The sequence below is a fragment of the Natator depressus genome, chromosome 2 (assembly GCF_965152275.1).
Source record: "Natator depressus isolate rNatDep1 chromosome 2, rNatDep2.hap1, whole genome shotgun sequence".
In the NCBI taxonomy this organism is placed as follows: Eukaryota; Metazoa; Chordata; order Testudines; family Cheloniidae; genus Natator; species Natator depressus.
The window spans coordinates 87001817-87029649 of record NC_134235.1 but is presented as its reverse complement, the minus strand read 5'-3'; the positions used below and the strand labels follow the sequence as shown (position 1 = coordinate 87029649).

General features: G+C 45.2%; 1 protein-coding gene across 1 annotated transcript in view; it reads right to left on the bottom strand.

The window, feature by feature from the left end:
• The window catches only part of RAB31 (RAB31, member RAS oncogene family), a 100936-nt gene extending 73763 nt beyond the window's left edge, over nt 1-27173 (bottom strand). Inside the window, exon 1 of the mRNA XM_074944645.1 lies at nt 27018-27173. Coding sequence (XP_074800746.1) covers nt 27018-27056 — 39 coding nt within the window. The 5' untranslated portion in view covers nt 27057-27173. The remainder of the gene's footprint in view (nt 1-27017) is intronic.
• Between the last annotated feature and the right edge of the window lie 660 nt (nt 27174-27833).

Below are 27833 nucleotides of genomic sequence, written 5' to 3'. Positions count from 1 at the left end.
TGACAGTGTTCTCTAAAGTGCACCACTTTACCTCCTTCATTGTCAAATCTCATAATCATGGGCCATATTTTTAAGACATAGGCTCCTAAGTTTCACCTGCTGAATAAAAATTGAGTAAACACCTGCTCTGTGCACAAAACAGCTTTAGTGCATGAAAACTGATATGAAAAATTGAGGGCTTTTGCATGCAATTACTTAATCAATATGCATACATTATTATATTATTATTATTTAACATTTATATCAGGTAGTCCCCAGAGGCCTCTGTTAAGATCAAAGCCCCATTGGGTAGGCTCTGCACAGACACATATGAAGACATTGTCCCTGCTTCGAAGAGCAAAGTGGGTTTTTCACAGTAAACTCCATGCACATTTTGTAAGTGCAACATTTGAAAACTGGACACTATGTCCAATGAACTTTAAATAATTCAATATAAAAACTGCAGTCGAGCACTTGCCATCAATTTGATTAATTGATATTTCAATATTGAACAAAAGGGAAAAATTCATATCATTAGAAGTTATTCAAGTGCTATTCGAAAATGAAAGACCAGATTCTCTTCTGCACCAAGGTACGCAGGTGGGGGCGAGGGGCATCACCGTGAGGTTATTTAAAGGCATTCCCCTTAAAAACAGAACTGGGTATAGCACCCTGATTCTCAAGCTACTCAAGCCCCAGCCCTGACATGAGTTAGTGGAGCCCTTAGGATATGTCTACCCTTGGAGCTAGGGATGTGTTTCTCAAGTGACTTCTCGTTTTGGTGCCACAAATGGGTGGTGGTTGACATACTCCCAAAGACATACTTGTACTAGTCCTCACTGAACCAGCACACAAAAAAATAGAGTAGCTGCGGTAGCACGGGCAGTGGCAATCAGAAGCACAGGCTCACTGCCCCAAGTACAATCCCAGCCAGAACCCCCAAGTATGTACTCGGGTGGCTAGCCTAAGCCACGGCCTGGGCTTGGGCTAGCCACCCAAGTACCTACACATACACTTGGCTCCACTGTTATTAGCACACTAGCTCAATGAGAGCTAGCGCATGTACGTCCACTCAAGCTGGGAATCACACCTCTATCTCCAAGTGCAGACCTACCCTTACCCCTAATGGACCATGTACCAGCTCAGAACTGCCCGAGGGAAATGGTCTTTTCCCACTCCCATCAGACTCCCTCCCTTCCTGACGTTCTCTTTGCTAAGCAGGTGGTGAGGCTGGCTCCTCCAGCTTTACACTAGAGGAGTATTTCCCTGTACTGGAGGAATTCTCTTCTGGCCAAATGCAGCCAGACTCCAGCCCCCTTGTGCTGCTCCGGAAGCACCTAGAGGACGGAACAGGGGCTGAGAATTTGGTCCATGGTTTTATGCCAAAGCTCCTATCCTAATTTACATATGTGAATCATAAAAAGCAAACTGTATGCAGTGGCAATATGGATAATTTTGTTCATATTTTCTGAAGACAAATTAGCTCTTGGGCTGAGACTTGGATGGTTAATGTAAAACCCAAAGTGATTTCTTTTTAGCTGATCTATCAAGCCCTGAAATCCGGAGTCCATAATGGAAAAAAACCAACAAATACAATCAATGGAGGTGCCTGAGCTGGAATCTTCTTGCTACTGCTGTAAATGGGACGGAGCTGCTGGTAGGACATACTCTGTGAAGGTTCCATGACCTTGGTAATCGCTCCCCCTCACTTGCCAGAACCTGGATTTATTATCCTTCCAGACACACTGCTAAGCCTGCCTTTTTCTTAGGCTCTAGGGAAGGGAGTTGGCTCAGTCTTAGAGGGCGTTGGATTTATTTCATTATCCACCTATTAGTTGGTGGATATTTATCTGTGTCAAGGTGAGAGGAGCAGTCCTTGATATTGTGTATTTTAATTTACAGAATGGATACCCAGAGCAGGCAATGGGCACTTAGAGGTTACACTGAATCTAAATAAATGTTAGGGATTAAGGTTAATCAAGTGTAATGGTTTTGTGCAGTAATTATAACAAAGTTCATTTATAACTTTGTGCTCTCAACTTCTTACTGACTTCAACAGGAATGGAGAGAGTTCAAGACCTTGCAGAATGGGTCCCATCATAAAACAGAATTACGTTTTTAAGGGGAATACCTTTAAATAAAGAGAGAGAGACACACACACACACAGAGAGGTACCTTCCAAACTGCTACAGCTAGCACAAAAATAATCAGATGTTAGACAATTGAATATTTGACTCACAGAACAAAGATTGAATATTCCCAGCCAGTATTTCTCTTTTGAGCTCTAAAACAAGAGACAAGACCAACCAAAGATCAAAAGTAAAAAGACTTTACAGATCTCATCTTAAATACACTGGGCTGTAATTTCAAATGGCAATGCTAAGACATTTAATTTAGTACAATTAGGAATCTCGGCTCAAAAGACACATTTGCCCAAGCCATAACAAAAAGTGGATTGGCTCTCACTCCAAAGCAGAATAGGCTCAATCCTGCAAATTGCTGAGCAGTCTGGCCTGATCCAGCACAGCAGTAAAGCCAATGGGGACTACTCATACACCTGAAGTGCTTTCTTGGAGTGGGGCAAGAGTGCTGAGCACCTTGCAGGATCAAGTCCAAAGTTATTGCTGTCCACAAGCAAGAGGAGGGAGGTGACTGACAGGCACAAGTATCCTGGACAGTATCTCGAGGGGCCCCATGACTTTCTACAGTAACTCCTCACTTAAAGTCTTCCCAGTTAACATTGTTTTGTTACAGTTCCTGAACAATTAGGGAACATGCTCGTTTAAAGTTGTGCAATGCTCCCTTATAACGTTGTTTGGCAGCCGCCTGCTTTGTCACTGCTTGCAGGAAGAGCAGCCCATTGGAGCTAGCTGGTGGGGGCTTGGACCCAGGGTGGACCGGCAGCCCCACAATCAGCTCCCCGCTCCCCTAAATTCCCTGTGCAGCAGCTGCCCAGCAGGCTATCAATTGCTGGCAGTTCAGCTGTCCCTCCCCCCACTGCCATGTGCTGCTCCTACCTCTGCCTAAGAGCTGCTCCCTGCTTGCTGTGCAGGGGAGGGGCGAAGAAGGGGACTAATGTCAGGGTGTTCCCCTACCCCTTGCTTACCCCTTCTCCATATAGAGCAGGGTAGAGACACAACAGGGCTCAGGATGGAGAGAGCTGGGGAGAAAGCTGGCCGCAGCTGCTGTCTCAACTTCCTGATCTTTTTAAAGGCAATGTAGTTAGAGTGTGGTGTCAGCATACTTAAAGGGGCAATGCACATCTCTCTGTCACACACACACAGTGTGTGTGTCTGTCTGCCATGCTGTCTCCCCTCCCTCCATTTGCGCCACCTTCTAGAGTGTGAGGCTACATTAACAATGTGTTAACCCTTGAGGGCTCAGCCGAGCGCTAGTTCATCATTTAGCAATAAAGCATTCCCTGGGAAATATCCCACCCTCTAACTTCACCACCTCAACCAAGCTTCACAATCATCATTGCTGTGTACAGTATTAAATTGTTTAAAACTTATACTGTGTGTATATATATATTAGTTTTTTTATCTGGTGAAGAAGATTTCCCTGGAACCTAACCCCCGCATTTACATTAATTCTTATGGGGAAATTGGATTCGCTTAACATAGTTTCGCTTAAAGTCGCATTTTTCAGCAACATAACTACAACGTTAAGCGAGGAGTTACTGTACCAGAATTCCTCTTTCTGTACCAAATCTGTGTGTTCTGCAGAGTCCTACGACAAAATGTTCTGAGCTACTCAAAAGATACAGCTTGATTTTAATGCAATATAAACATCATGTCTGAATGTTTCATTACTGCAAATCTCCCTTGATGTCATTCTTCCTTTCCCTTTGTCCTGTTACACTTGTTTTCTTCTTTCCTTCTAATGTATATCTTGATGTGTCTTTGTTTATTCAGTGTCTCAGTTTTATTTTTCCTTAATATTCCTCCCTCCGTTCTACTGTTCTGATATTTGGCCCTGTGATGTTTTTCCTCTCCTTTCCCTCTATTCTCTCACACTTTCTCTCTTCTTTATGTACATCTCTATTCCCCATTCCTCTCAATCTCTTGCTCCTTCTCTTCCTCACTCAATCCCACAGTTCCCCCACACCTCCCCTCCACATTCTGTCTCCAATAATGTTTCTCCCTTTCCCATCATTCTTTCTCACTTTGCCTCTATAAATATCCTCATTTTCTGCTTATGTTACCTCACACCCCATTTCCTGCCACCCCATTTCTCAACTCAAACCATGTGGCAAGGCAGGGTCAGTCACTCAGACCAGTTCTACACTACAGAGCAAGGCAGCTTACGTCAACTTAATTCTGTAAGAGTCTACACAACAGTGTTGCTCCCGCAGATGTAAGTCCCCCACTAATAACTCCAGCTCCACAAGAGGCATAGAGCTTAGGTTGATGTAGTTAGGGTGATCAGCAATGTCTGCACAGACAGTGTTACTTACATCACCAGTCAGCATCACATGGAACTCCCAGCTGGGAGCCCAGCTGCCAGCTCCGTGCCAAGGTCCCAGATAGGAGCACAGCTGCCTGGCACTCAGAGCCTGGGCTGTGAGCTCCACACTGAGCTCCCAGCTGGGAGCCCGGCGGCCCAGCACTGAGAGACTCTCAGTCCCCCACACTGCCCTACTTAAGTCAGTGCAAGTGCCCCTGGTGAGGATGCGCACCACCAGCAGAAGGATAGTAGTGTGGACATGAAAAAACACAGTAATTACTGCGGTGGCTGTATGTCGATCAAATATAGGTCAACTTAATTGTGCACTGTAGATCAGGCCTCAGCTTCCTTCCCCTTCCCCCTGGCCTACAGAAGGAGGGAAACTTGGTTACACAATTCTCACAGAGGCTAGGGGAAGAAGCTTTCCTGTATAGGTGGCTCTGAAGACAAAGCAATGGAGAGAGAACCCAGATTTCACCTCACTTTACCTGGTCCAGATTTCACCTCACTTTACCAGACCAGGTAAAGCAAGCATCTCAGATGGTCCTGCAGCCCAAACAGAGGACTGGCCCACTGAGCAAACAGACCACAGAGTCAATTCTGCAACTTTTAGGATACTCTCAACTTCATTTTGAGGGTGTTAAGGGCACTCAGCACCTTATCAAGAACCAAAGTCCAAGATAATATTTCTTTTCACTTACACAGAAACTTTCATCTGAGGATGTCAAACATTTAATAATAAATAAATAATATTGATAATAATAATAATGTCAAGCAACAAATGCGGGCAAATATTATAGCCAGGTAACAGATGGAGAAAATGAAGCAGGTTAAGACCAAAATATTCTAAAGTATCCTCTAACTTTGAGTGCCTCGGTTCTGGGGGCCCAACATGAGACACTTAGGGCCTGATTTTAAGAAGTGAGGTGCACCACTCATTTGACGCAATTTTGGCTTAAGTGACTTGCCTGAAATAACAGCAAATCAATGGCATATCAGAAACAAAACCCAGGAGTCTTATCTCCCAGTCCTGTTCTTTAATGTTTAGAATGTTCCCTCTCTGTACAGGAGCAGAATTTCACAACAAGAAGCATCAAAGAATTTAAGACTACATTGTTCCACTCCCTTCCAAGATACAAATGTTACTTTAAAAATTAAAGGGACACAGACAAGATTGTTAGGTCTTCAAATTATCATACCATATTATTTGTCAGGTACCGGAAGACAGACCTTTACAGACACCTATAATTTGTACTTCTCAAAGATCTTTGTTGTTGCCTTAAAAATACCTTGATGTTATGTGTATCTATTCCAAGCGAACCAGAGTTCTTGTTATCTCCTATCCTAAAGCCCACGTACAATGGGATACACAATATATTGGGTAATTGGAGGTCGTTGTGGATATTTTAATTTAGCTCTGCAACAAAGATCAGTTTAACAAGATGTCTCAAAAGATTCAACCAATATAAGGCCCACAATACGTAGCATCTATCAAAATTAGTTTTAAAGCCCAACAACCTGGATACTGTCTTAAAAAGAAAAGTATACACTACCAACCAGAAATGTTAATCTTGAGCTCTTAATATATGTTTTAAATCTACTACCTATATGTTGTTATAAACACTGTCCCATTCAGTTACTGTGCTGCTCTTACTATGAAATGCAAAGGCTGTGTTCTCAAATGCTTAATTTATATGTTGTGCTCAAGTGTTTTGCTGAGCAGGGATTACTCATGTGTTTAAAGTTAAGCACATGCTTAAGTACTTTGCTCAGTCAGGGCTTTACTGTTCATAGGATCATAAAATATCAGGGCTGGAAGGGACCTCAGGAGGTCATCTAGTCCAACCCGCTGCTCAAAGCGGGACCAATCCCCAACTAAATCATCCCAGCCAGGGCTTTGTCAAGCCCAACCTTAAAAACCTCTAAGGGAGGAGATTCCACCACCTCCCTAGGTAACGCATTCCAGTGCTTCACCATCCTCTTAGTGAAAAAGTTTTTCCTAATATCCAACCTAAACCTCCCCCATTGCAACTTGAGACCATTACTCCTTGTCCTGTCATCTGGTACCACTGAGAACAGTCTAGAACCATCCTCTTTGGAACCGCCTTTCAGATAGTTGAAAGCAGTTATGAAATCTCCCCTCATTCTTCTCTTCCGCAGACTAAACAACCCCAGTTCCCTCAGCCTCTCCTCATAAATCATGTGCTCCAGCCCCCTAATCATTTTCATTGCCACCCACTGGACTCTTTCCAATTTTTCCACATCTTTCTTGTAGTGTGGGGCCCAAAACTGGACACAGTACTCCAGATGAGGCCTCACCAATGCCGAATAGAGGGGAATGGTCACAACCCTCAATCTGCTGGCAATGCTCCTACTTATACAGCCCAAAATGCCATTAGCCTTCTTGGCAACAAGGGCACACTGTTGACTCATATCCAGCTTTTCGTCCACTGTAACCCCTAGGTCCTTTTCTGCAGAACTGCTGCCTAGACACTCGGTCCCTAATCTGTAGCAGTGCATGGGATTCTTCCGTCCTAAGTGCAGGACTCTGCCCTTGTCCTTGTTGAATCTCATCAGATTTCTTTTGGCCCAATCCTCTAATTTGTCTATGTCCCTCTGTATCTTATCCCTACCCTCCAGCGTATCTACCACTCCTCCCAGTTTAGTGTCATCTGCAAACTTGCTGAGGGTGCAATCCACACCATCTTCCAGATCATTAATGAAGATACTGAACAAAACCAGCCCCAGGACCGACCCTTGGGGCACTCCGCTTGGTACTGGCTGCCAACTAGACACGGATCCATTGATGGTTCCACTCCTATACTAGCATTTAGCAAAAACCTTTCTTCATCAACACTAGTGAAAATAAAGGGCTAGTTTCTAACACAGGGTTTTATAGAATAGCTATTTTTGTGCCTAAAAGTGAGCCACTCGCTCTCTTTCTAGTGCCCATGCATGCTGTTATGCAATGGGACACAGCACACTCCTGCAGAAAAAACAATGGTTAGAGAAAGTCCTTAAACATCACACATTACTCTGTGTTGCTTGAGTCATGAAGGTTAAAGAGGTTAAGTGTGGAACACAAACCTGAAGTCCCTCCTGTTGATGGACTAACAACAGAAACAGGGTAGGATTTTCCTTGTAGTGGCCACAATAACTATGTCGGGGGGGGGGGCACAGAGAACAGAGAAAATGACCTATGTGTACCGTATGGGAGAAATATTGTTTGTGGTATGTTGAAGAACTGTTTAAATGAAGATTATCAGCATCATGTTGCAAAGAGGATTATATGCCACCTAAGGGCTGATTGCCTGCCCTAAATTAAAGCTGTGCAGTGGGAGGCTTCATGTGCACGTCATACTTACGGAAATATATTCCAAATGTTGTTTTTATGACTCTTACAAAAGATCACCTTGGACTCCATGTACTTTTAAAAAATAGACTTGTTTAATAATGGAAATTAGTTCTTTCTGGGCAGATTCTCCCTTTCTTTCCTCATTCCTAGATTCCCTGCAGTTGTAAGCAGCATCCCACCTCTACCAAGCCACAGTCTGGAACTGTGCCCTGGTGTATTGTAAGTGGTTCACATCAACAGACAAGATTATGTCATGCAAAGATTTCCAGAACATTTACTTCTCTGGATGGCAGAGGGCCCTCACCTGGTATGCATAAACACGTCCCATATTCTACTTTAAAACAGTGCTAGACCAGTGTAAAAGTGCAGGACTCACCCCTGCGGCACTTCCTGCTGGTCAGTGGGAATTAGCTCTTTTCCCACATGGAACACCCTCTACCTGGCCAGTGATCCACAGAGCTCTGGCCCCCATATCCCTCACAGACCCCGATGCCCCTTTCTCTGGGGTTCTGCCCCCTGGTAGTATCCCCACACTCTGCCTCTGGGTCTCCCTATCCTGGGGAACCCCCAACCCACTATCCCCACCTTGCCTCAGTCTGGGCTACTGCCAGTCATCACCAAGCCCCCGCTTCCTGGGGCAGACTGCCTTGTAAAGGCCACTCATCATAGACAAGGGGGTTCAGACATGCTGCCCTCCTCCACCTCCCAGTACCTCAGTGGGCGTTGGACCAGGCCCTACAGCTTGGGGAGTTGCCAGCCTGGAGTGCCCCCCGCTCAGCCTGCTCCTCTCCCAGCATTGCACCACCCTCAGTACCCTGTCAGACAGGCAGGCCCTGCTCTCTCCCAGCCTGGAGAGAAACTCCTTAGGCCTCTGGCTCACAGCCTTTTTATACAGGCCAGTGGGGGCCCGATTGGGGCGTGGCCCAGCTGCAGCTGCTTCCCCAATCAGCCATCCCCAGCCACAGCCCTCTCCAGGGCTGCTTTTAACCCCTTCTATTTTAGGAGTGGGGTAGCTACCCAGCTACAACCATAAACCACTTTCCTTCAACAATGGGGATAGAAAGGACAGCTTCTTCACTGATGAACAGTAGACCTCAAGGCCAGCATGAGAGTCAACAGATCTATACTGAAAACAGCACAGAGAACATTTTTCTAAATCAAATACTTATGATATATTGAAATGCCAAAAGTGAATCTCATCCTTGGTATAACTCCACTTACTTCAAAGGAGATACATCAAGGATGAATTTGGCCCCACTCTTGGGTATGATCCTGCACCAGGGCAATGGCTGATTTTTATTGCTCTGATGGCACATAGCAGCTATAAAGCCCGCATATCCAGTTATCTGAGGATTCCGGCTGTATAAGGGAATGCTCAGGTAACACAGCCCCAGGAGCAGGGAGTAGGCATGACCAGGGAATCTATGCCAGGCAATCCTTAGTGGCTGCAATGGTCCCTTCCAGGCCAGTATAACACAGAGAAGTCTTAAAGCTGCTCTGCCCTACGCCAGGGACTGACCTGGCACAGAATAGGTCTCAGTATTGGAGAGGTGCAGTAGGAGGACATATTGGTGGTTTAAGGCTACATTCAAACCCCCACCTCCCACCAAGCTGGGCTGACTATAGCAGGAACACAGCCTGGTATCTAAGCCACTGTGTCTGAATTATACCTGTTTAACTCTGTAGCAAACATAAATTCACGGGGCAAAAAAGTGCAATATACGACACCTACTTTAAGGCTTTTTTACATCAATCTGACAGTATACTGGGGCCTTAGCGTGAATGAGAATCCAGCCCAGAGTGTTTTTAGTTATATGTGCAATCATACTAGATGTTTTATCATAAGAGCCATTTTCTGCAAAAGAATTTGACAGTCGGCTTAGTTCTGGATGGCAAAGAATGTCAAGGCCTACTGAGACACTCAATGACATCAGCAACATTTTATCATTCTGCTGACAAAGAAAAAAAACATTAACTTTGGAACATAACTTGTTTGACAGCCGGAATTCATGTACATTTAATATTTACTTTTATGTGCTGCACTGCTAAGTAGTTTTGCAGCCCAAAGAGAAGCAATAAAATCCTACACAGTATACTACACCATCTAAGAAATAAAAAACCACAGTCTAGCACTTACATTTAAAAATAGCTACAACAAAATCAGAGTAATTTGTTCAGCTGATCAATGTGCAGCTTTTGTGTGACTACTACCGGTGGCTCCAGCCTTCCCTTGAGCCTTGCGATTGTAGATTTAGACAATTTTCTTTGCTTACATCAGGCTGTGTGATGAATCAGCCTCTTGTCCAATTTTACCAACTGCATCCTTAAACTCAATCGATATTTTTTTCTTCTGATGTTCAAAATTGTTTAAAGCACAATGGGGAGAGCTTATAAAATGTTTCAGCAGTATAGGGCTTAGAAATCTCTCTCTACTGTTATAAGTTAAGAAGTTGAGGGGAAAGGAGGAAAAACAGCACTGATTGGTTCTGCTTCTTTATTACCCTGTACCTTGTGCAGTTATTTATACCATGCAAAGTGGGTGTAAAATGTTACTATATCAGAATGGTAGGGTCTTAGTCTCATTTACATGGCTAAAGCAGTGTAAAAGAACTTTAAAGGGAGAGAAAGTATATTTACACCCACTATACGCTGCCTTTACACTGTGTGTAAAGTGGCCATAGTGAACATGAGAAATCCAGCTCTGACAATGTGCTGGGCACTGGAGAATCAAGCCCACAGTGTCCAAAAACCAGGCAGAGATGAGGAAAAGATGTCCAATCTGTGTGATTAGCAGCGGACAGGGGAAGTTCTTTCTTTCTCTCTCACCACCCTTCTTTGGCTATTCAATGATGTTATAAAATTTGAGCAGATGTTTTAAATCTGCTCTAAAGTTTAGTAAGCAACCAAATGGCAGTTATACAGATTAGGACGTGCAATCTGCATGTTAAGAGCTAGACGGAGCACTGTTTTACAGTGGCTTCCGCAAATGTAAATCCTGGTGTAGGCCTCCAGTGGTGGAAAGTCCATTAGAAGGAGAATGCCATGAAGGAAAAGTGGCTGCAATTTCTCTTCTCTCAGAGGGCAGGGTCACAGAGTCCAAATGCCAAGGGATGAGCTGTTTCAACTTTCAGTGCATAGCCTTGGCAGCCTCTGTCAGCAGCCCTTAAGGAAAATTTAAGATGGCTTCTGCTACCCTGTGCCAGCTTCAGTGGACATGCTCACTGGACTATTCGTTAAAACATGACACTGTTTTAGGAAGCCTGTTCATAGGACAATCATTTTATTCGGGTCATGTAAAGTAATTTACCTCTCATGGTGATTGCCACAACATTCTATTTTCTGGGTAGTGTACCTTTAAATGTAAGAACTGCCTCATATTTTGCTCGCGCAATGGTCCCCAAACTGTGGGGCAAAGGTTCAGGGGGCATGCGGCATGGACCCAGGCCAGGTGGGAGCACCACCCAGCCCCCCCTGCCCTCAGCCTAGCTCTAGCCCCAGCCACAGCTCCACTCCGCCCCTTGCTCCACCCCCAACCCAGCTACAGCCCCAGTCACAGTTCCACTCTGCCCTCAGTCCAGCTGTGCCTTCATTCCCTCTCCACCCCCAGGCCAGCTCTGCCTCTAGCCCAGCTCCGCAGTCAGCCCAAGCTCCTCTGCTGAGCCAACTGTGCTGTAATGGAGCGGGGCGGTGGGGGCACAGACAGATTCCTTTACTGTAAGTAGGGTTGCCAACTTTGTAATATTTAAAAAACGGACACTCCGGCAGGAGTACTGGAACCTCCCCTTTCCCCCGAGGACTCGGGTTGCCAACCCTTCCAGTTTCGCCAGGAGTCCACTGGAATCACGCTCTATCTCCCGGAGGCTACTTCAGCCAAACCAGGAGATTTTGGGCACTAACAGTCCAGTGCGGCAGCGGGACTAAGGCAGACTCCCTTACGTGCCTTGGCTTCATGCCCCTTCCGGAAGCAGCCGGCACCGTCTCTGCGGCCCCTGGGGGGGGGAGGGTCTCTGCACGCTGCCCCCGCCTGCCCAAGTGCCAACTCCACAGCTCCCATTGGCTGAGAACTGCAGCCAATGGGAGCTGCGGGGGCGGTACCCATGGGCAGCAGCACGTGGAGACCCCCCTGACCCCCCCGCCTAGAAGCCACTGCCAGAGGGATGTGCCGGTCACTTTCAGGAGCTGCCCGAGGTAAGCGCTGACCCCCTCCTGGACCCCAACTCCCTGCCCCAGCCTAGAGCCCGCACCCAAACTCCCTCCCAGAGCCCGACCCCTCACCCCGTCCTGCACCCAAACTCCCTCCCAGAGCTCACACCCTGCACCCCCTCCCACACCCTAAGGCCTTGCCCCAGCCTAGAGCTCACACCCCGCACCCAAACTCCCTCCCAGAGCCTGCACCCCGCACCTCCTCCCGCATCCCAACCCCATGCCCCACCCTCGTGAAAGTGAATGAGGGTGGAGGGAGAGGGGATGCACTGAGTGGGGGGACGTGACCTCAGAGAAGGGGCAGGACAGGGGCGTGGCCTCAGGGAGAGAGCAGGGCAGGGGGCAGGGCAAGGGTCTTTGGGTTTGTGTCATTGTTTTTGGGTAGGCAATCCTACCAAGGACCTGCCCCCTCCTGCCCTGCCCCTTCCCGTCCCAGGACCTGCCCCGCTTTTCACTCCTCTTTCCCCCTCCCTCCGTCGCTCACTGCTTTTCCGTCTCCCCCACTCCCTGCCCTGATCAGGTGGGACTCGCCTGCAGAGCCAGGGCTGGGAGCTGCAGCCACCCAATGCAGGTAGGAGGTGGCCACGGCTAAGTAGGGGCTGGCACAGGTGATGACCGGCACCTCCCCCAACCACAGTAACCATACTTTTGGTGTCCAGTCAGTAGATCTGACCAGACACCATCAGGCTCTCTTTTCAACTGGACTTTCCGGTTGAAAACCAGACACCTGGCCACCCTACTAGTAAGGGGGGGCATAACAGGAAATGTTTTGGCACCACTGTGCTTGTGGGTAGTGCTGTGAGAAGATTTGAGATGGAGGAGCTTGTTGAGTGAAACATACGTACTATTCTCCTTTCTCTGTCATGGATATTTTATATTGGTTATTTGTCTGTTGTTTTACTAAATCTAAAATAAGTCATCTAGGCCGACAGTAAAAACCTGGCCCCACTGAATGTCCTGAAAGTGCATGTTTTGCATATTGAGTATAGCACACATAATTGCATTAAATCTTTCTCATCTTAAAAATTAGACTTTTTTCTGTCAAAGCATGAAATCGATCCTCTCCTTTCAACCACAACGCTGAATTTCAAATACAAAACTAAATCAGGTTCTTCTTCAGTAAACAGAAACATAAACCTAGTTATTACACATCTCAGCCACATCCATGCAGAGTGGACTTCACCTGCATTATAATGGGCTTGAGGTGCTACCAAGTTTAACAAAAATTGTTAAATTCAGTTTTCATAGCCTAAAAGGTGCCTTAGGGCTTGTCTACATGAAAATTTAATTTGTAGCAAGTTCGGGTGTAAATCTGCTCTGCATTAGCCTGCCACACACTCAGGGTATGTCTACACTACCCGCCGGATCGGCGAACAGCGATTGATCCAGTGAGGTTCGATTTATCGCATCTAGCCTAGATGCGATAAATCGATCCCCGAGCGATCTCCCGTCAACTCCTGTACTCCACCGCCACGAGAGGCATAGGCGGAGTCGACGGGGGAGCGGCAGCAGTCAACTCACCGCAGTGAAGACACCACAGTAAATCGATCTAAGTACGTCGACTTCAGCTACGTTATTCATGTAGCTGAAGTTGCGTAACTTAGATCGCTCCCCCCCTACAGTGTAGACCAGGGCTTAGTGTCCATGTGATATACTACTGATGTGAACTAACAGTCCCTTAGTGCACTTTGATTTATCCCTCTCTGAAAAGTGACTACATCAAAGCACACTAAAGTACTGTAAGTGTGGGTCAGCAGGGTCCATACAGACATGGCAGACTACATCCCCTTTTGCCATGAACATAATGTTTGTGTAGACAAGCTCTTAGAGAAGAAAGCAAAATCAAGCTTTCTGGAAAACTTAATCATATTTGTTTAGCAAAATTATGTCAGTTGACAAGACTCCTTGGACATATTTTAAAGGAAGTTTAGAAGGAATTCCCATTGCATTTATAATTCAGATCCTACAGTGTGTATGCATTTTGTATAAAAAATATTTTGCACTCTCATAGCACTTTTCACCCACAGATAAAAAGCTGTTGAATACTTCAGGGGTGAGAAGACGACAAAAAATGGAAAAGGGGGACCAGTCGATGCTAAATTATTCAAATACAAAGAAGTAATTCCAAAGAGTGGGATTTTACTAACATATCTTAGAATATTAATTGCAAATCTCCTTGGATTTATATTGATGGAATTAAATCATTGCCTTTAAAGGTCAGCCAGACGGGGAAGAACATTATTCCTATGAGCCCAACGGTAAGGTTAAGTGTGTTTTATATCCTCTCTATCATAGAGTTATTTGGGAAAAGTAAAAGACACAGATCCTATGGCATGATTGGACAAACCCCCACATCAGACTAGAGCAAACAGGGGTATCCTAAGAGCACCCAATGCCAGATGGTAAGGGGCTCCCTGGTATGTAACAGTAAGTTTTAGCTGGCCTGACTAGCTCAATATACCTCACACACTGTTGTGATTTTATTTATTTAAAAGGTGTTTTGTAATATATAATTTGAAAACTAATAACACACTAGTCATTAATATCACTATGAAATGTATATAAAGACACTGTATGCAAAATTATGGACACTCTTTGACACAGGCGCTGACTTTCTGAAGTGCCGGGGGGTGCTGCTCGACCCTTCTGAACACAAGGGGAACTGTGGGAAGGCACTGGAAGACTATCAGCATTCAGGTGACTTAGCCTGTGTTGTCACTGCAAAATGGTTGGGTTACCACCCTGAGTGAAAGTGGAACCTAGGCTCTAACCCCAGACAGGCCAGCTAATCCAGGCTGAAAGCACCGCTTAACTCAGGGGAGAGGTTTTTCTGTGCAGATAAAAGCGTGGCTAGCGGCAACACCCAAGTAACAGTCCAGGCTACTGCAACCATGATTAACCTATATAATTTATTTGTGGGTGTGTTTTGAGAGGTTGACAGAGAATACTTGATTAGGAAAGGTGGGAAGTGGGGGAGCACGATTTTCTATGCTTTAGACTGTAACAGAACTCAGAACTCAATAACTCATGACCCCCAGGGCTGTTGCAATCCCATCCACTAAGAAACACTGGGTTAAACAATAAAAAAATCAAGTATTTATAGTATACTCTTAGGAACTTGATTTGTTTTTTGCTTTGGTGGATTGGGTCAAACAGGGGAAAAAAGGATGCAGCATCTGTGGCTCCAGCAACATGTAACACTGAGAATCACAGGGCATCATGTAGCAAGGAGTTAAATATTAAACTTTATTAAGGAGACAGTTAAGCCATTATTTACAAAAGTTCAGCAGCAAAAAATGGATTTCTAAGGTATTTTTCATGCCTGGCTCTATTTTTGTATTATTTCATCCGCTAATTAGCACATAACATGTTATAAAACAACAAATTGTTATTTAAAGGCCTACAAGTGCTACCAATCAATTTGTTTCTACCTCTGTTTTCATCCTAGCTTAGTAGCAATTTGGGATTTATTTACTATAATACCTGACACCTTCCTACTACAGGAATTATAAAACAAGTTTCCAGAAGCCACTAAGGTTCTACATATAAAAAGGACACACAGGGTTTTCTAGATTTCCATTCTAGCAGCACAGAGTTGCTAATTTTAGACCTGTTCAGTCCGCAGCCTTTCTTCTGAAATTGTCTTATAATACTTTGTACCTTTGAGTCATTTGTTCCTCCTCCTGTACATCACTCACTGAGACCTTTGGGCCCATCTGAGGCACTGTTCCAGATAGAAGTCTGCACTGCCTTCTCCAGACCCTTAAACCATGCAGATGCTGTCACACACATTGTCTCAAGAGGGCACTTCATTTTCTTTTGAGTACCAAGCTTCCTCAGACAAAACCCAAATCATCTTAAATAATGTATTTACGGGTATGTCACAGAATAGAGAGAACAATGAAAATTTAAATTAGTGAAATATTAAACTCATGGGAACGGACACAATGAAGTTACCAAAAGAAGACCTAGTTGTTTTTTTTTTTTCATTCCCATGTGATTAAAGCACTCAAGGTTATCCTAGTCTAGTGCCTCCTTTATGACCTCTTTCTGTCCATTTACCTAGGTACTTATATGGCCATTGTCACTGTAGAACCCAAGCTGTCAGAACAACACTGAAGTGTAACATCCTCCCAGAATAAATATTTAGTATTCTTTGTAACAGTTACAGCATCTCTTTCAATTAGGGTGACCAGATGTCCCGATTTTACAGTCCCAATATTCGGGGCTTTTTCTTATATAGGCACCTACTTACACACACACACACACACACACGCTCTGTCCCGATTTTTCATACTTGCTGTCTCGTCACCCTCTTTAGATAATTCTCTTAATAAAGAGCCAGTTTAGTTTTAGAAACTTATGAGTCCTCTTGTGTTAGTACCCAGCATGTGGTACCTGAAGCCCATCTAGTAACCAAATCATTTGTAATTCCCCTCATCTTCAATGTAAAGGAGTCAGAAATCATAAGATAGTTAGCCATCTTGTCTGTCAAAATCATATAGTAGGCAGTCAATGAGTAGATGTTAGTTCATTAATACTGTCAAAGTATGTATTGAGAACCAGACTGTGGGCTCAAATGTATGAGATAGAGAAGAGAAGCACATAAGAAGCCTTGCCCATCCTTTGCATCCCAGCTCACGAGCCAGTCACAATGTGGCTGAAGCGTGGGGCCACTACTCCCTGCAAGGGCTGCCAGGAGCCTATAAGAAAAGGGTCCGTGTCTACTCACTCCCATAACACTGACCAGGGAGACAGGAGCGCACAATGCAACTGTTTTAATTATGGCAGAGCTGCCAGTGCCACTGTAGCATTAACTGTCAGGATGTCCTAAGGGGAATTCTGGGTGGTCAGATAAATTCCTCCTGGGAATCCCATAGCAGCATGCTCCCTTCACACTGTTCAGCTAGTAAAGGTCTTTGCCCTAAAGCCCTAATCCAGTTATGATTAAACAGACCCTTCTCTACAGTTAAAAATGAACAAAATTTTAACTTCTTTCTTCCCATTATTGGTTTAGCATTAACATGTCTAATTCCAGTGGGTTGTGCCCTTGTCGCAGGCTAACTGGGCAAACACATTAATTGCATACATTGCAATTAGCTGGCCACTTGATCACTAATAAGAATAGGCAACAACTTCTTGGAAGAAATTTTCATTAACATATAAATGATTTTTCACTCCTTTGTGTAGTGAATGCAGAAGTTTGAATTGGAAAATACACCCTTAAATGTACACCTATTAATTGATAAAATTTTAAAGGAGGAAAAAAATGTATCTAAACATTATGGCCATAAAGGTCCTGATTTCAACCAATCATGTGCACCTCAGGGCTTGCAAGCATGCAAACTTAAAATGTAGTATAAAGAATCCTAATTTGTGCTTGAATGTGTATGTGTAAAGCAAGGATTGCACATCGTAGGCATGTATGTGTGCATGTCCAAGTTGCCCATTGGCAAGGTCCAAAGCACACATGCAACCCTTGCTTTGCACATGCACATACTGATACATTTGCACAAATTGGGTTTTACCTGCACATATCTGAGTTTGCACATATTCAAGCCCTGATGTGTGCATGAACGTTTGAAAAGCTCGAGAGCACTGCTTAGATTCCATTTTAAGGAGAAAAACAACACAAAACACCCTATCAATGAGGGTAGTTCTGCTTAATGTTAATGTTATGTCTTTTAATGTTATGTCTTTTTAGAGATCTGGTCTCTCTCTGTAAGCTGCCTTTTGGAGGTTTTTCTTTTTTTCTCCCTCCTCCCCAGCCCCAAACATGTAACTATGTTTTAAAGAAAATAATTAAACCAGAACTGAATGATTGACAGGTCTTTCTACAATTATAAAGATATGTCCTTAGAAAAAAAATATTTTCCTTTCTGGTTGCCCTTAAAGGAAAAAGTATTATTGAATGATAAGGATAAATCACACAAATCAAAAGCTCTTGATCTGTAAGTGAAGAATGGCTTTGGTTTTTCAGTCAGTCATCTGGTGACCATCTTGACATAATGGTCAAGAGAATTTACAGGATAATTTCTTACAGGGAATGCTTCAGTTTGCTCCATTAAATTTTCCTGAGCATGAGTTTCCTTAGCAAAGCCATAGGTGACATGCAAGTGGTGTCTAGAAACTGGAGTTTACTATTTATTCCAATTCCTCCTTTTGGTGGAAAGATGGAATTTAATTGTTTCTAAATTACTAAGAAAGAAAAGCAACAAACCCTGAGAAGATGGAAAGGTAAAACAGCAAAAACACACAAGCACTTTGCAATAATCTGGAAACCAAAATGTAGTAATATGATTTAACATGCAGAATAACCACAACTTGCATACAATTTATTCATTATAACCCCATCACATGGCAGGCCCTCAGCTAGTAAACTAGTAAAATCAAGAACTCAGAAATGCATATTATGCACTGAGCATCACACAGTTCTGTGAACAACAAACTGCTGTACAAAGGAATCCCTTTTCTAGTCTGGTTACTGGTAAGTAGTGCAAAATCTTGTGGGCCCACTTCTGCCTTCTGTTATGATGGTGCAAACCGACAGCTTGTCCACACTTACAGAACTACAGGTGCAGCCGTGCCACTGTAAAGCTTAGTGAGGATGTTATCTACACCAAACGGAGAGCTTCTCCCATCGGCGTAGGTACTCCACCTCCCCGAGAGGCTCTGTCTACACCAGGAGTTAGGTCAGTATAAATAACTGCACGCTCAGGGGGGTGGATTTTCCACATCGCTGTGTGACATAGTTATAATCGACATAAGTCTGTAGTTGTAGACCAGGGCCTAGTGTGTTCAGTCAGGTTGCACAGGTGTAACTGAGAGCAGAATGTGGCCTCTGTTTATTTTTTCCTTGAAGGATGTTTCAGGTCATAATGTAATTGAGTCATTTTACTAAATAATTCCTCCCAAAACTTTGGGAAGAAATGAATAATAATAAGAAGTGTTGGAACCTGTTCAGAAAAGCATTTAAGACAGAAAATTCTGGATTCTGAAGCATTCTGGGTTTATCATATTCATTGTTCAATGTCCAACACTACACTGACAAGAAAATTTGAATCTGACCCTTTATAAAAATGTTTCATCAGGCTTATTAAAAAGGAGCCGGGGCCACGGCACAGGGGAACCGGGAAAAGTGGCCAGAGCAGGAAGTAGGAGGGAGCCTGGGGCGGAGCATGGACGGGGCTACACCTGGCTGGTGGTAAGGCACAGCCTTCCCCAGCCTATGATACCCGCCACCCATGGATGAGTGAACAAAAGGTAGTGATGAATCACTGACTGGAAAATAGCCTGTCGGTGATTCAGTCTCTCTTGTTCACTCATCTTGCTATTCAGTAAATAAATAAAAAACCTAATGAAATCTACATTTAGCTAATAGACATAATCTTGGAATCCTTTCACTTCCACTCTTGTCTTCTGCACCCATCCGTTACATTTTGTTCCTCTTTATGCCACAAACCTACAATTGATTATGTGTGGATGGACCCCTGCACCCATCTGGAGCCCCATTGACTTCGTTGGGATCCCATGTCAGCATAAAGATCCGCCTCCATAGAGCCAATTGCAGGACTGGGTCCTCAGATTGTAAACTCTTTCCGGCAAGGACTCTTTTATTTAATGTTTGTACAGTGCCTAGCACAATGGGGTCCCAATCCTGACAAAGACCTCTGGGCTACCGTTGTACAACCTAGGGTTGCCAGGTGTCCGGTTTTCAAGTGGAACATCCAGTCTAAAAGGGAAACTGACAGCGTCCGGTCAGCTGTGTCTGATTACCTGCAGTAACTGGCCTCCGCCACCGAGGGGTGGGAAAAGCAGCAGCTGCTGGTGGAGCCTGGAGGAGCGGCTCTGCTCTTCCCACCCCCAGCCTGACAGAGAGAACTGGCTGACTCCCAGATCAGGCTCCAAAGTAGGTACTGGCGCTGTCCGAGGAGGGAACCAGGTAACCTGTCTGCCCCCCACTGCCCTGCTGTGCCCCGATTTCCCAACCCTGGCCCCTTGCTTCAGGGATGGACTCCCCCGCCCCACTGTGCCCCGATTTCCCCAGCCCCTCACTCCAGGAACCAACCTCCCTGTCCTGCTGTGTCTCGATTTCCCAAGCCCCTCACTCCAGGAACCAACCTCCCTGCCCCGCTGTGTCTCGATTTCCCAAGCCCCTCACTCCAGGAACCAACCTCTCTGTCCCGCTGTGTCTCGATTTCCCCAGCCCCTCACTCCAGGAACCAACCTCTCTGTCCCGCTGTGTCTCGATTTCCCAAGCCCCTCACTCCAGGAACCAACCTCCCTGTCATGCTGTGCCCCGATTTCCCCAGCCCCTCACTCCAGGAACCAACCTCCCTGTCCCGCTGTGTCTCGATTTCCCCAGCCCCTCACTCCAGGAATCAACCTCCCTGCCCCGCTGTGTCTCGATTTCCCCAGCCCCTCACTCCAGGAATCAACCTCCCTGCCCCGCTGTGTCTCGATTTCCCCAGCCCCTCACTCCAGGAATCAGCCTCCCTGCCCCGCTGTGTCTCGATTTCCCAAGCCCCTCACTCCAGGAACCAACCTCCCTGCCCCGCTGTGTCTTGATTTCCCCAGCCCCTCACTCCAGGAACCAACCTCCCTGTCCCGCTGTGCCCTGATTTCCCCTCCCCAACCTCCCCACCCTGTTGTGCCCTGATTTCCCCACCCTGGCCTCTTGCTCCAGGGATGGACCCCCCCGCCCCACTGTGCCCCATTTCCCCACCCCGGCCCCTCACTCCACAGACGGCAACCCTATAACATAACAGTTTTTGGAGGCAGATCAGAGTTAATATGTTTGGTTGTTTTTTAAACACTAGTATAATTTAAAGATATTCAGAGAGACACTTTCAATGTAATGGCTAAGTTAAAAGGTATATTAATTGTTTCAAGTTTTTACAGAAAGATTTTGCTACAGAAAAACAGCTCCACATTCTATTGCAGCCCAGGCCCTATTTTTTCCCTTAGTTTATCATGTCATCGCGTCTGGAATGCCAGAGAGATTTTATCCTTACTAAAATTAACAACGTGTTCCAGATTACCTACATTATCAAAGAATTCTGACCACTTTTTTATAGTCTGCATGTGTGTACACTGGAAGTTGATACACCTGTACAGTACTGTACATGCAACACATGCCCAAACATAACAACGTAAAAACTTGGTAAATAAAGAAAGCAGAGGAGCAGGTAGGTTACAGCAGATGAAAACTAATAAGCGACCTCCTGAAGCCCCACCAGGGCAAGCTAACAGTTTCCCTAAAATGCAACAAAAGTCAAGGAGCACAGCCTCAGTCCAAAGGCTGGAAATCTTGTTGGTAGTTGCCACACAGCAGTTACGTGAGAACTTGGCAAAAAGCTATACCTCAGTCCTACAGGCTGCAGAAAGAAGAGTAGAGATCCAAAGTACAAGCATTCACGATTTACTCAGCACCTGTGCAGAATGGCCTCTATATTGTTTAGATTTCTCTGCACAGAACTAGGTAACTCAAGCAAATCTCTGAGGACTGGTGAATAGGAGGAAGTGAACATGAAGTGCTTATAGGGGCAAAGATAGGGCATGACCATGGCATACATGCTTAAGTGCAACCTAGTATTTGCAAAATATGTGTGCCAAGGCTATTTTATATTATTCATACTGCTATCCAGGAGTAATAGTGTATTCAGCTGTAACAGCTCTACTTAGAAGAAAGCAAGAGAAGAGGCGGGCATGGGGCCACTCACACTGAAATGTCCCCAAGAGTTCTAAGAAAACAGGATAATTCACAGCTAGCTGCTCAATACCTTGCAACATTAGTGAGGTGCAATGTCCTTCACAGCCCACCAGCAAGCACAACCTGCTTCCCCTCAAACTATTTCTCCTCACTGAATCATGAGGAACAAAGCACCACCCCATGGCTGGAAGTTGAGGCTAGACAAATTCAGATTGGAAATCAGGCATACATTTTTAACAGTGAGGGTAATTAACCACTGGAACAATTACCAAGCATCATGGTGGATTCTCCATCACTGGCAATTTTTAAATCGAGATTGGATGTTTCTCTAAAAGATCTGCTCCAGGAACTATTTTGGGAAGTTCTATGGCCTGTGCTGCACAGCAGGTCAGACTAGATAATCATAATGGCCCCTTCTGGACAGGAATCCATGAATCTATGCTCAGCAAGGAAGGATACCAGCAGCTCAGAGCCTAATCCTAAAATTAACCTATGTATAAAATTAACCTATGTATAAATTTGGGTTAGATTAGGACAGGTTTGCCCTGTGGTTCCCTTTCATCACTCTTCTGTTCATTTCTCATGTTTCTGACTCCATTAGACACCACATGGGGGCCCATCCTCCAGTAGCATGTAGTCTTAAAACGTTGTCTAAAGCAGTGGTTTTCAATCTTTTTGGGCTCAGGACCAATTTGTAAATGTTTACGGCCTGTTGCAACCCAGTAAATTGTGTGGGGTGGATGCCCTGCCTGGGGCGGTTTCATTTGGGTCCTGCCCCCGGGCAGGGTGGGGGAGGTGGGATGAGTCCTCTCTGGCACTCACCCCACAGTGGCAGCTCCTGCAGCTACTATGCAGGAGGACTGGCTGGGCTTGGCTCTCGGCTCTGGGTGTTGCAACCTTTGGGATTGCAGCGCTGCTCATGTTTGGCCCTTCCCCCTTGACTGGACCAAAGTTGTGAGAGTGGAGTTGTGACCTGGTTCATGGAGTTGCAGTGCCACTCACTCAAATTTGGCCCACCTGGACTCCTGTTACCATGTTGGCTGGGCCAAAACTGAGTGGCACTGGGATCCCAGAGGTTGCTGTGCCTGGAGCAGGGAGGTGAACCCAGCCAGCCCTGTGGGACAGAAGCTGCTACGCGACCCTTTGAAACATTCTGGCAACCCAGTTTTGGGTACCACCCACAGGTTGAGAAACCCTGGTCTAAAGGTTTCTCATAAAAGGAGGGACATTTCTCCTGTCACCTTACAGTACTGCACCGCACACGTTCCTGAGCTTCATGGGGTGGAGAATGCAAGAAATCAAGCCTTTTCCTTCTACCCAGGTGTTTTAAAAACAACGAGCTACTCACTTTTGATGAGTAAATGGTGAAATATAGCCTGGATCCCCAAATCTGAGTTTCAGTACATTCACATCAGGAACGTTGGGCCAGATTCTCTCCTGTGCCAAGATGCGCTCAGTGCAGGAGGACTGGGACATCAAGGAACCAGTTACAGGTCTCCATTTCTCGTACAGTGGCTCAAGCCCCAGCTATGGAATGCTGCTGTAGTTCACAATAGCTGGCTGTTGTCCCTAAAAGATCTATCTGGCTTTAAGATTAAACTTGATAAGTTTATGGAGGAGATGGTATGATGGGATAACATGGTTTTGGTAATTAAATATTCATGGTAAATAGGCCCAATGGCCTGTGATGGGATATTAGATGGGGTGGGATCTGAGTTACCCAGGAAAGAATTTTCTGTAGTATCTGGCTGATGAATCTTGCCCACATGCTCAGGGTTTAGCTGATCGCCATATTTGGGGTCGGGAAGGAATTTTCCTCCAGGGCAGATTGGAAGAGGCCCTGGAGGTTTTTCGCCTTCCTCTGTAGCATGGGGCACGGGTCACTTGCTGGAAGATTCTCTGCTCCTTGAAGTCTTTAAACCACGATTTGAGGACTTCAATAGCACAGACATAGGTGAGAGGTTTTTTGCAGGAGTGGTGGGTGAAATTCTGTGGCCTGCGTTGTGCAGGAGGTCAGACTAGATGATCATAATGGTTCCTTATGACCTAAATATCTATGAATCTATGAATCTAATGGTCAGCTGAGGCTGGTGGATGGCTCTGGTCTCTCCCACAACACACACCTTCTACACTGGGGTGGAAAGTTTGCAAATTGTGCAGGAGCTGGTTTTGCTCTATGCCAGCTGAAAGTTCCCAAAAGGGAGTTGTCAGCTGGACAGCTACAGACAGATTTCAGGTGCTTTGCGCTGTATAGGTTTGTACGCTGTAATGGTTTGGGATAGGACAAGAGAGGTCTTCCTCTGTAGTCAGATTGAGAAATGTAATCTAGAGCTATTTTCACAAATGGAGGAGGAAGACGGGTTCAAAATCTGACTTGATGCTCCCAGGATCTCAGTTTCTTGCAACTCCTTGCTTAAGGATTTGCCTGTTTTATAGCATTTAGGCGCCTCAGATTTTATTGATTACCAGGTGGCCTACTGGATACATTGCTGCTGGACCCTCCCATTTCATAACGCGTAGGAAACCAGATCCTAGGAACTATTAAAAAGATAACTCTACGGTTCCTTTTGTCAGGCTCTATTTTGGAATGGCATCCTTCAGAGAGCTCTTTTAAGTAGACCAAAAGATTAATGGATGAACTTGTTCTCACTGGCAGGCACTCAATTGGCCAATTCTGGAAATCTGTCTCTGCAGTTAGCCAGTGGATCTGTCAGATGAAGCCTTTTGAAGTCTTGGAAAAATTGACTGCCAGCCTCCATGGTAAGTGAGATGACTATGATCAGCAGTGAATGGTTTTGTAGAACTAAAGTGTACTAAGACTCAGGAGGGAACCTCCTCTCAGTAACTACAAGGCTGATGTAACTGTAGTTCTTCATGTTTTCTTAAATGTTTCCTCTGCTACCCTAAGTTTTTTGTGAATGTATTGAATAGTTTTGAATTCACAGCACATGTAGTTGTTCTGTATGTTCTTCTTCTTGCTTTAGAACAAACAAAACAACAACAAAAATCCTACAGAACTCTTACATTTAATGTTACAAAATAGCAATAAATTTACTGCAAGAGGAATGTCATTTCGTAAGACTGCTTCTGCCTCTATAAACACCAAGATTACAGGATTTGCTGTTTGTGGGGGGAAAGAAGCATCTGCTTGTTCTAACACAGACTTCTCAAGTTTGAGTAAACTGCGTTTACTTTTGCATCTATACAATTTTAAAGATGAATGCGGAGATTTTCATTGGGGAGGGAAGAATGTTTATTGCCAACTACTTTGGGCAAAACTCTTCAGTACCTACTTTGTACTGGTGTGAATGCCAACACCAAGGCACTAAAGAATTTGGCCAGCGAGTGTTTTTTAAAGTGGCATCTGATTTATATCGCATTAAAATAGTTCACTGTACATATCTAAGTTTATAAAGCTATTCTCGGTTTCATGGGGATATGATATAAAATATTTGTATCCATACATATGACATGTTCTGTTTTTAAAACTTACATGAAACGCTATGACAGAGACTCTCAAAAGCTCTGAATTTTTGCATGCTGTGCTTATCTAACATTCATAGAGTAATTTCATCAGCGCATTTTAATGCAAAGTTATTTTTGTGAATGGCAGAGAGTAGATCAAAATCACAAACCTAAGCACACTATTGTTTCAAATGCAGAAAGAGAAGAAGCAAAAAGAAATTACTATTATACAGAATGAAACTTCTGTTATGAGTTCATTAGACCAAGTTTTAGTAACTCCACTGAAGTCATGCACACATCAAACACCACAAAAAATCTTGTTTGGGGTATCTGAAACGAGCGATGACATGGGGTAACAATAATGCCTTCTCTACACTACAAAGATTTTGAAAAATCTTGTTAACCCTTGTTAACATTGGTTCAGTTAGACAAATGGTAATAATTACAGGCCATTTGTCAAAAGTTTCTCTAGTGTAAGCAAGACTTAAGTTAGAAGAGACATTCTTCTGCCAGAATTCTTTATCTATCCTAGTTTGTTGCAACAGAAGCTCTAAGAGCAACCCAGGAGTGTGTTGTGAAAGTAAATCAGATGTTGTTAGGTGCCCCACGTCCCACAAGAATTGTTTAGATTAGGTAGATAGTATATGGCAAGTATTAAGGACTGGGTAATCAAGAGGTTCAAAGGAACACTGTCAAAAGTAACAGATTCCAGCAAAATTTTAAGTTTTGCTTTTATATATGAGATTCACTTTTAAAATTTCAATGGAAATAATAGTTTGGATTTAAAAATTCTCCTTCACTGTTTCCTGCCCAAACATTGCAGCCTTGGCTAGTAGTTAAGAATCAGAAAGTGAAAATCACTAGAAACAAAAATTAACATGGACTCATTTTCCTTGTTCAAGGTAAGTGAAAGACAAAAGGTAAAGAAAAAGCAGTTAAATTTTTTCACTTCAAATGATCTATGAAAATTTATGATGTGAGAGAGAGAGAGAGGTTAACCTTCATGGCTCTATAAACAGCATCTCATTTCAACAGCCAAGTTTATCTCCTTTTGGAAAGAAAAATCCCACCCAGGAACCTGGTATGGTGTATACCAAGTTTCAGTCTGAAGGAATTTACCACAGCCAGGTAATAAAACCGTCAAAAAGGGAGAGACAAGCACTTTTTCAGCTGAGTGGGATCTATTATTTAGCTGGTATGATCTCTGTGTACCACAAAGCTTCCTTCCACTTAATGCACTAGCACCCTGGAGCTGTGCATTGAACTCTGGAGCATTAAAAGTTCGATAATTAACACACACACCCCCCAACCCATGTTTGGAGAGACGCTTAGCGCGGGGCAGTGGCTGGCAAAGGTCCATACAGCGGTCCATGGGTTTGGGGTGTGCGGCAGGCCCTTGTCCCAGCTGGAAATGGTGTCTTCCAGGAAACAGAACATTCAGTGCCCCACCTGGCGCAGAAGGGAACTGAAGGGGGTGAGGGAGCAGTGGAGCGAGACCACAGACAATCTGGAGGAAAAAATGCCCAGCTGCCCACATCCTTAGCACAACAACCTCCCCGCAAATGCCTTTCCCCGGAGCACAGCCCAAGAGGGGAAGCGGGCGGGCCCAAGCAACTCCCTTTATCGCGGGCTCAGCCAAGCCAGGCACAAAGAAGAGCCAGGGACAAAGAAAGTCCGTTTGCAAGGAACTCGGCGCAAACTTCCCGGGGCGGCTGGCAGCCTGGTCTCTCTCTCTCGTGAGCCTGTACTGCGGGGGATGGGGGGCAGCCCTCCGGCGGCGTCTGCCCTTTGGCAAGCGGGGTCTGCCCCAGCCGAGCCCCTCCACCCGCCAGCGCACGCCGTGGCGCTGCTACTCACTCCGAGCAGACACACTTTCAGTTCTCGTATCGCCATCATCTGCTTGGGGAGAAGCCGCTTCGCATTGTCCGGCGGAGTCACTCCCCGGCCGGCTCTCCCGAGCAGGGAACGGAAAAGCAGCTGCAGCACTTTCTGGGCAGCCCCCACAGCCTGAGCCGCCACCGGTCACATGAGCAGAGTCCCAGCTCCTCCTCGTCCTTTTTGGTGCTTCCCCCCAGCCCAAGCCAACACACGCACACAAATCTCTCCACTTCGGCAGATTGGAGGAGCGGCGGTTTCTCTCTTTGGGACTCTGCTGCTGGGCTCCCTGCGGGCACCAGGACACCCCCCCCACGCCGCTGCCCGGCAATGGCAGCTCGGATTTGCCGGGCCAGGCATGCCCTCGCCTGGTCCCCAACCATTGTGCACCGCGCGGGTTCGACCAGCCAGGGGGCTGTCACAAAATGCGAGGGTGAAGTTAGGGGGAGAGGTGCAAAAATGATGGGGGAGAGACTACAAATGCATGCAGCAAAATCGTCCTGGAGTTAGAAGCTATAAAAAGTGCTTGAGTAATAAGAAAAGGAGGACTTGTGGCACCTTAGAGCCTAACCAATTTATTTGAGCATAAGCTTTCGTGAGCTACAGCTCACTTCACGATGAAGTGAGCTGTAGCTCAGGAAAGCTCATGCTCAAATAAATTGGTTAGTCTCTAAGGTGTGACAAGTCCTCCTTTTCTTTTTGCGAATACAGACTAACACGCTGCTACTCTGAAACCTGCTTGAGTAGTGAATCCCAAATACAGGAGTCTCCCTCGACAGTCACTGAGACTTGGCTGGC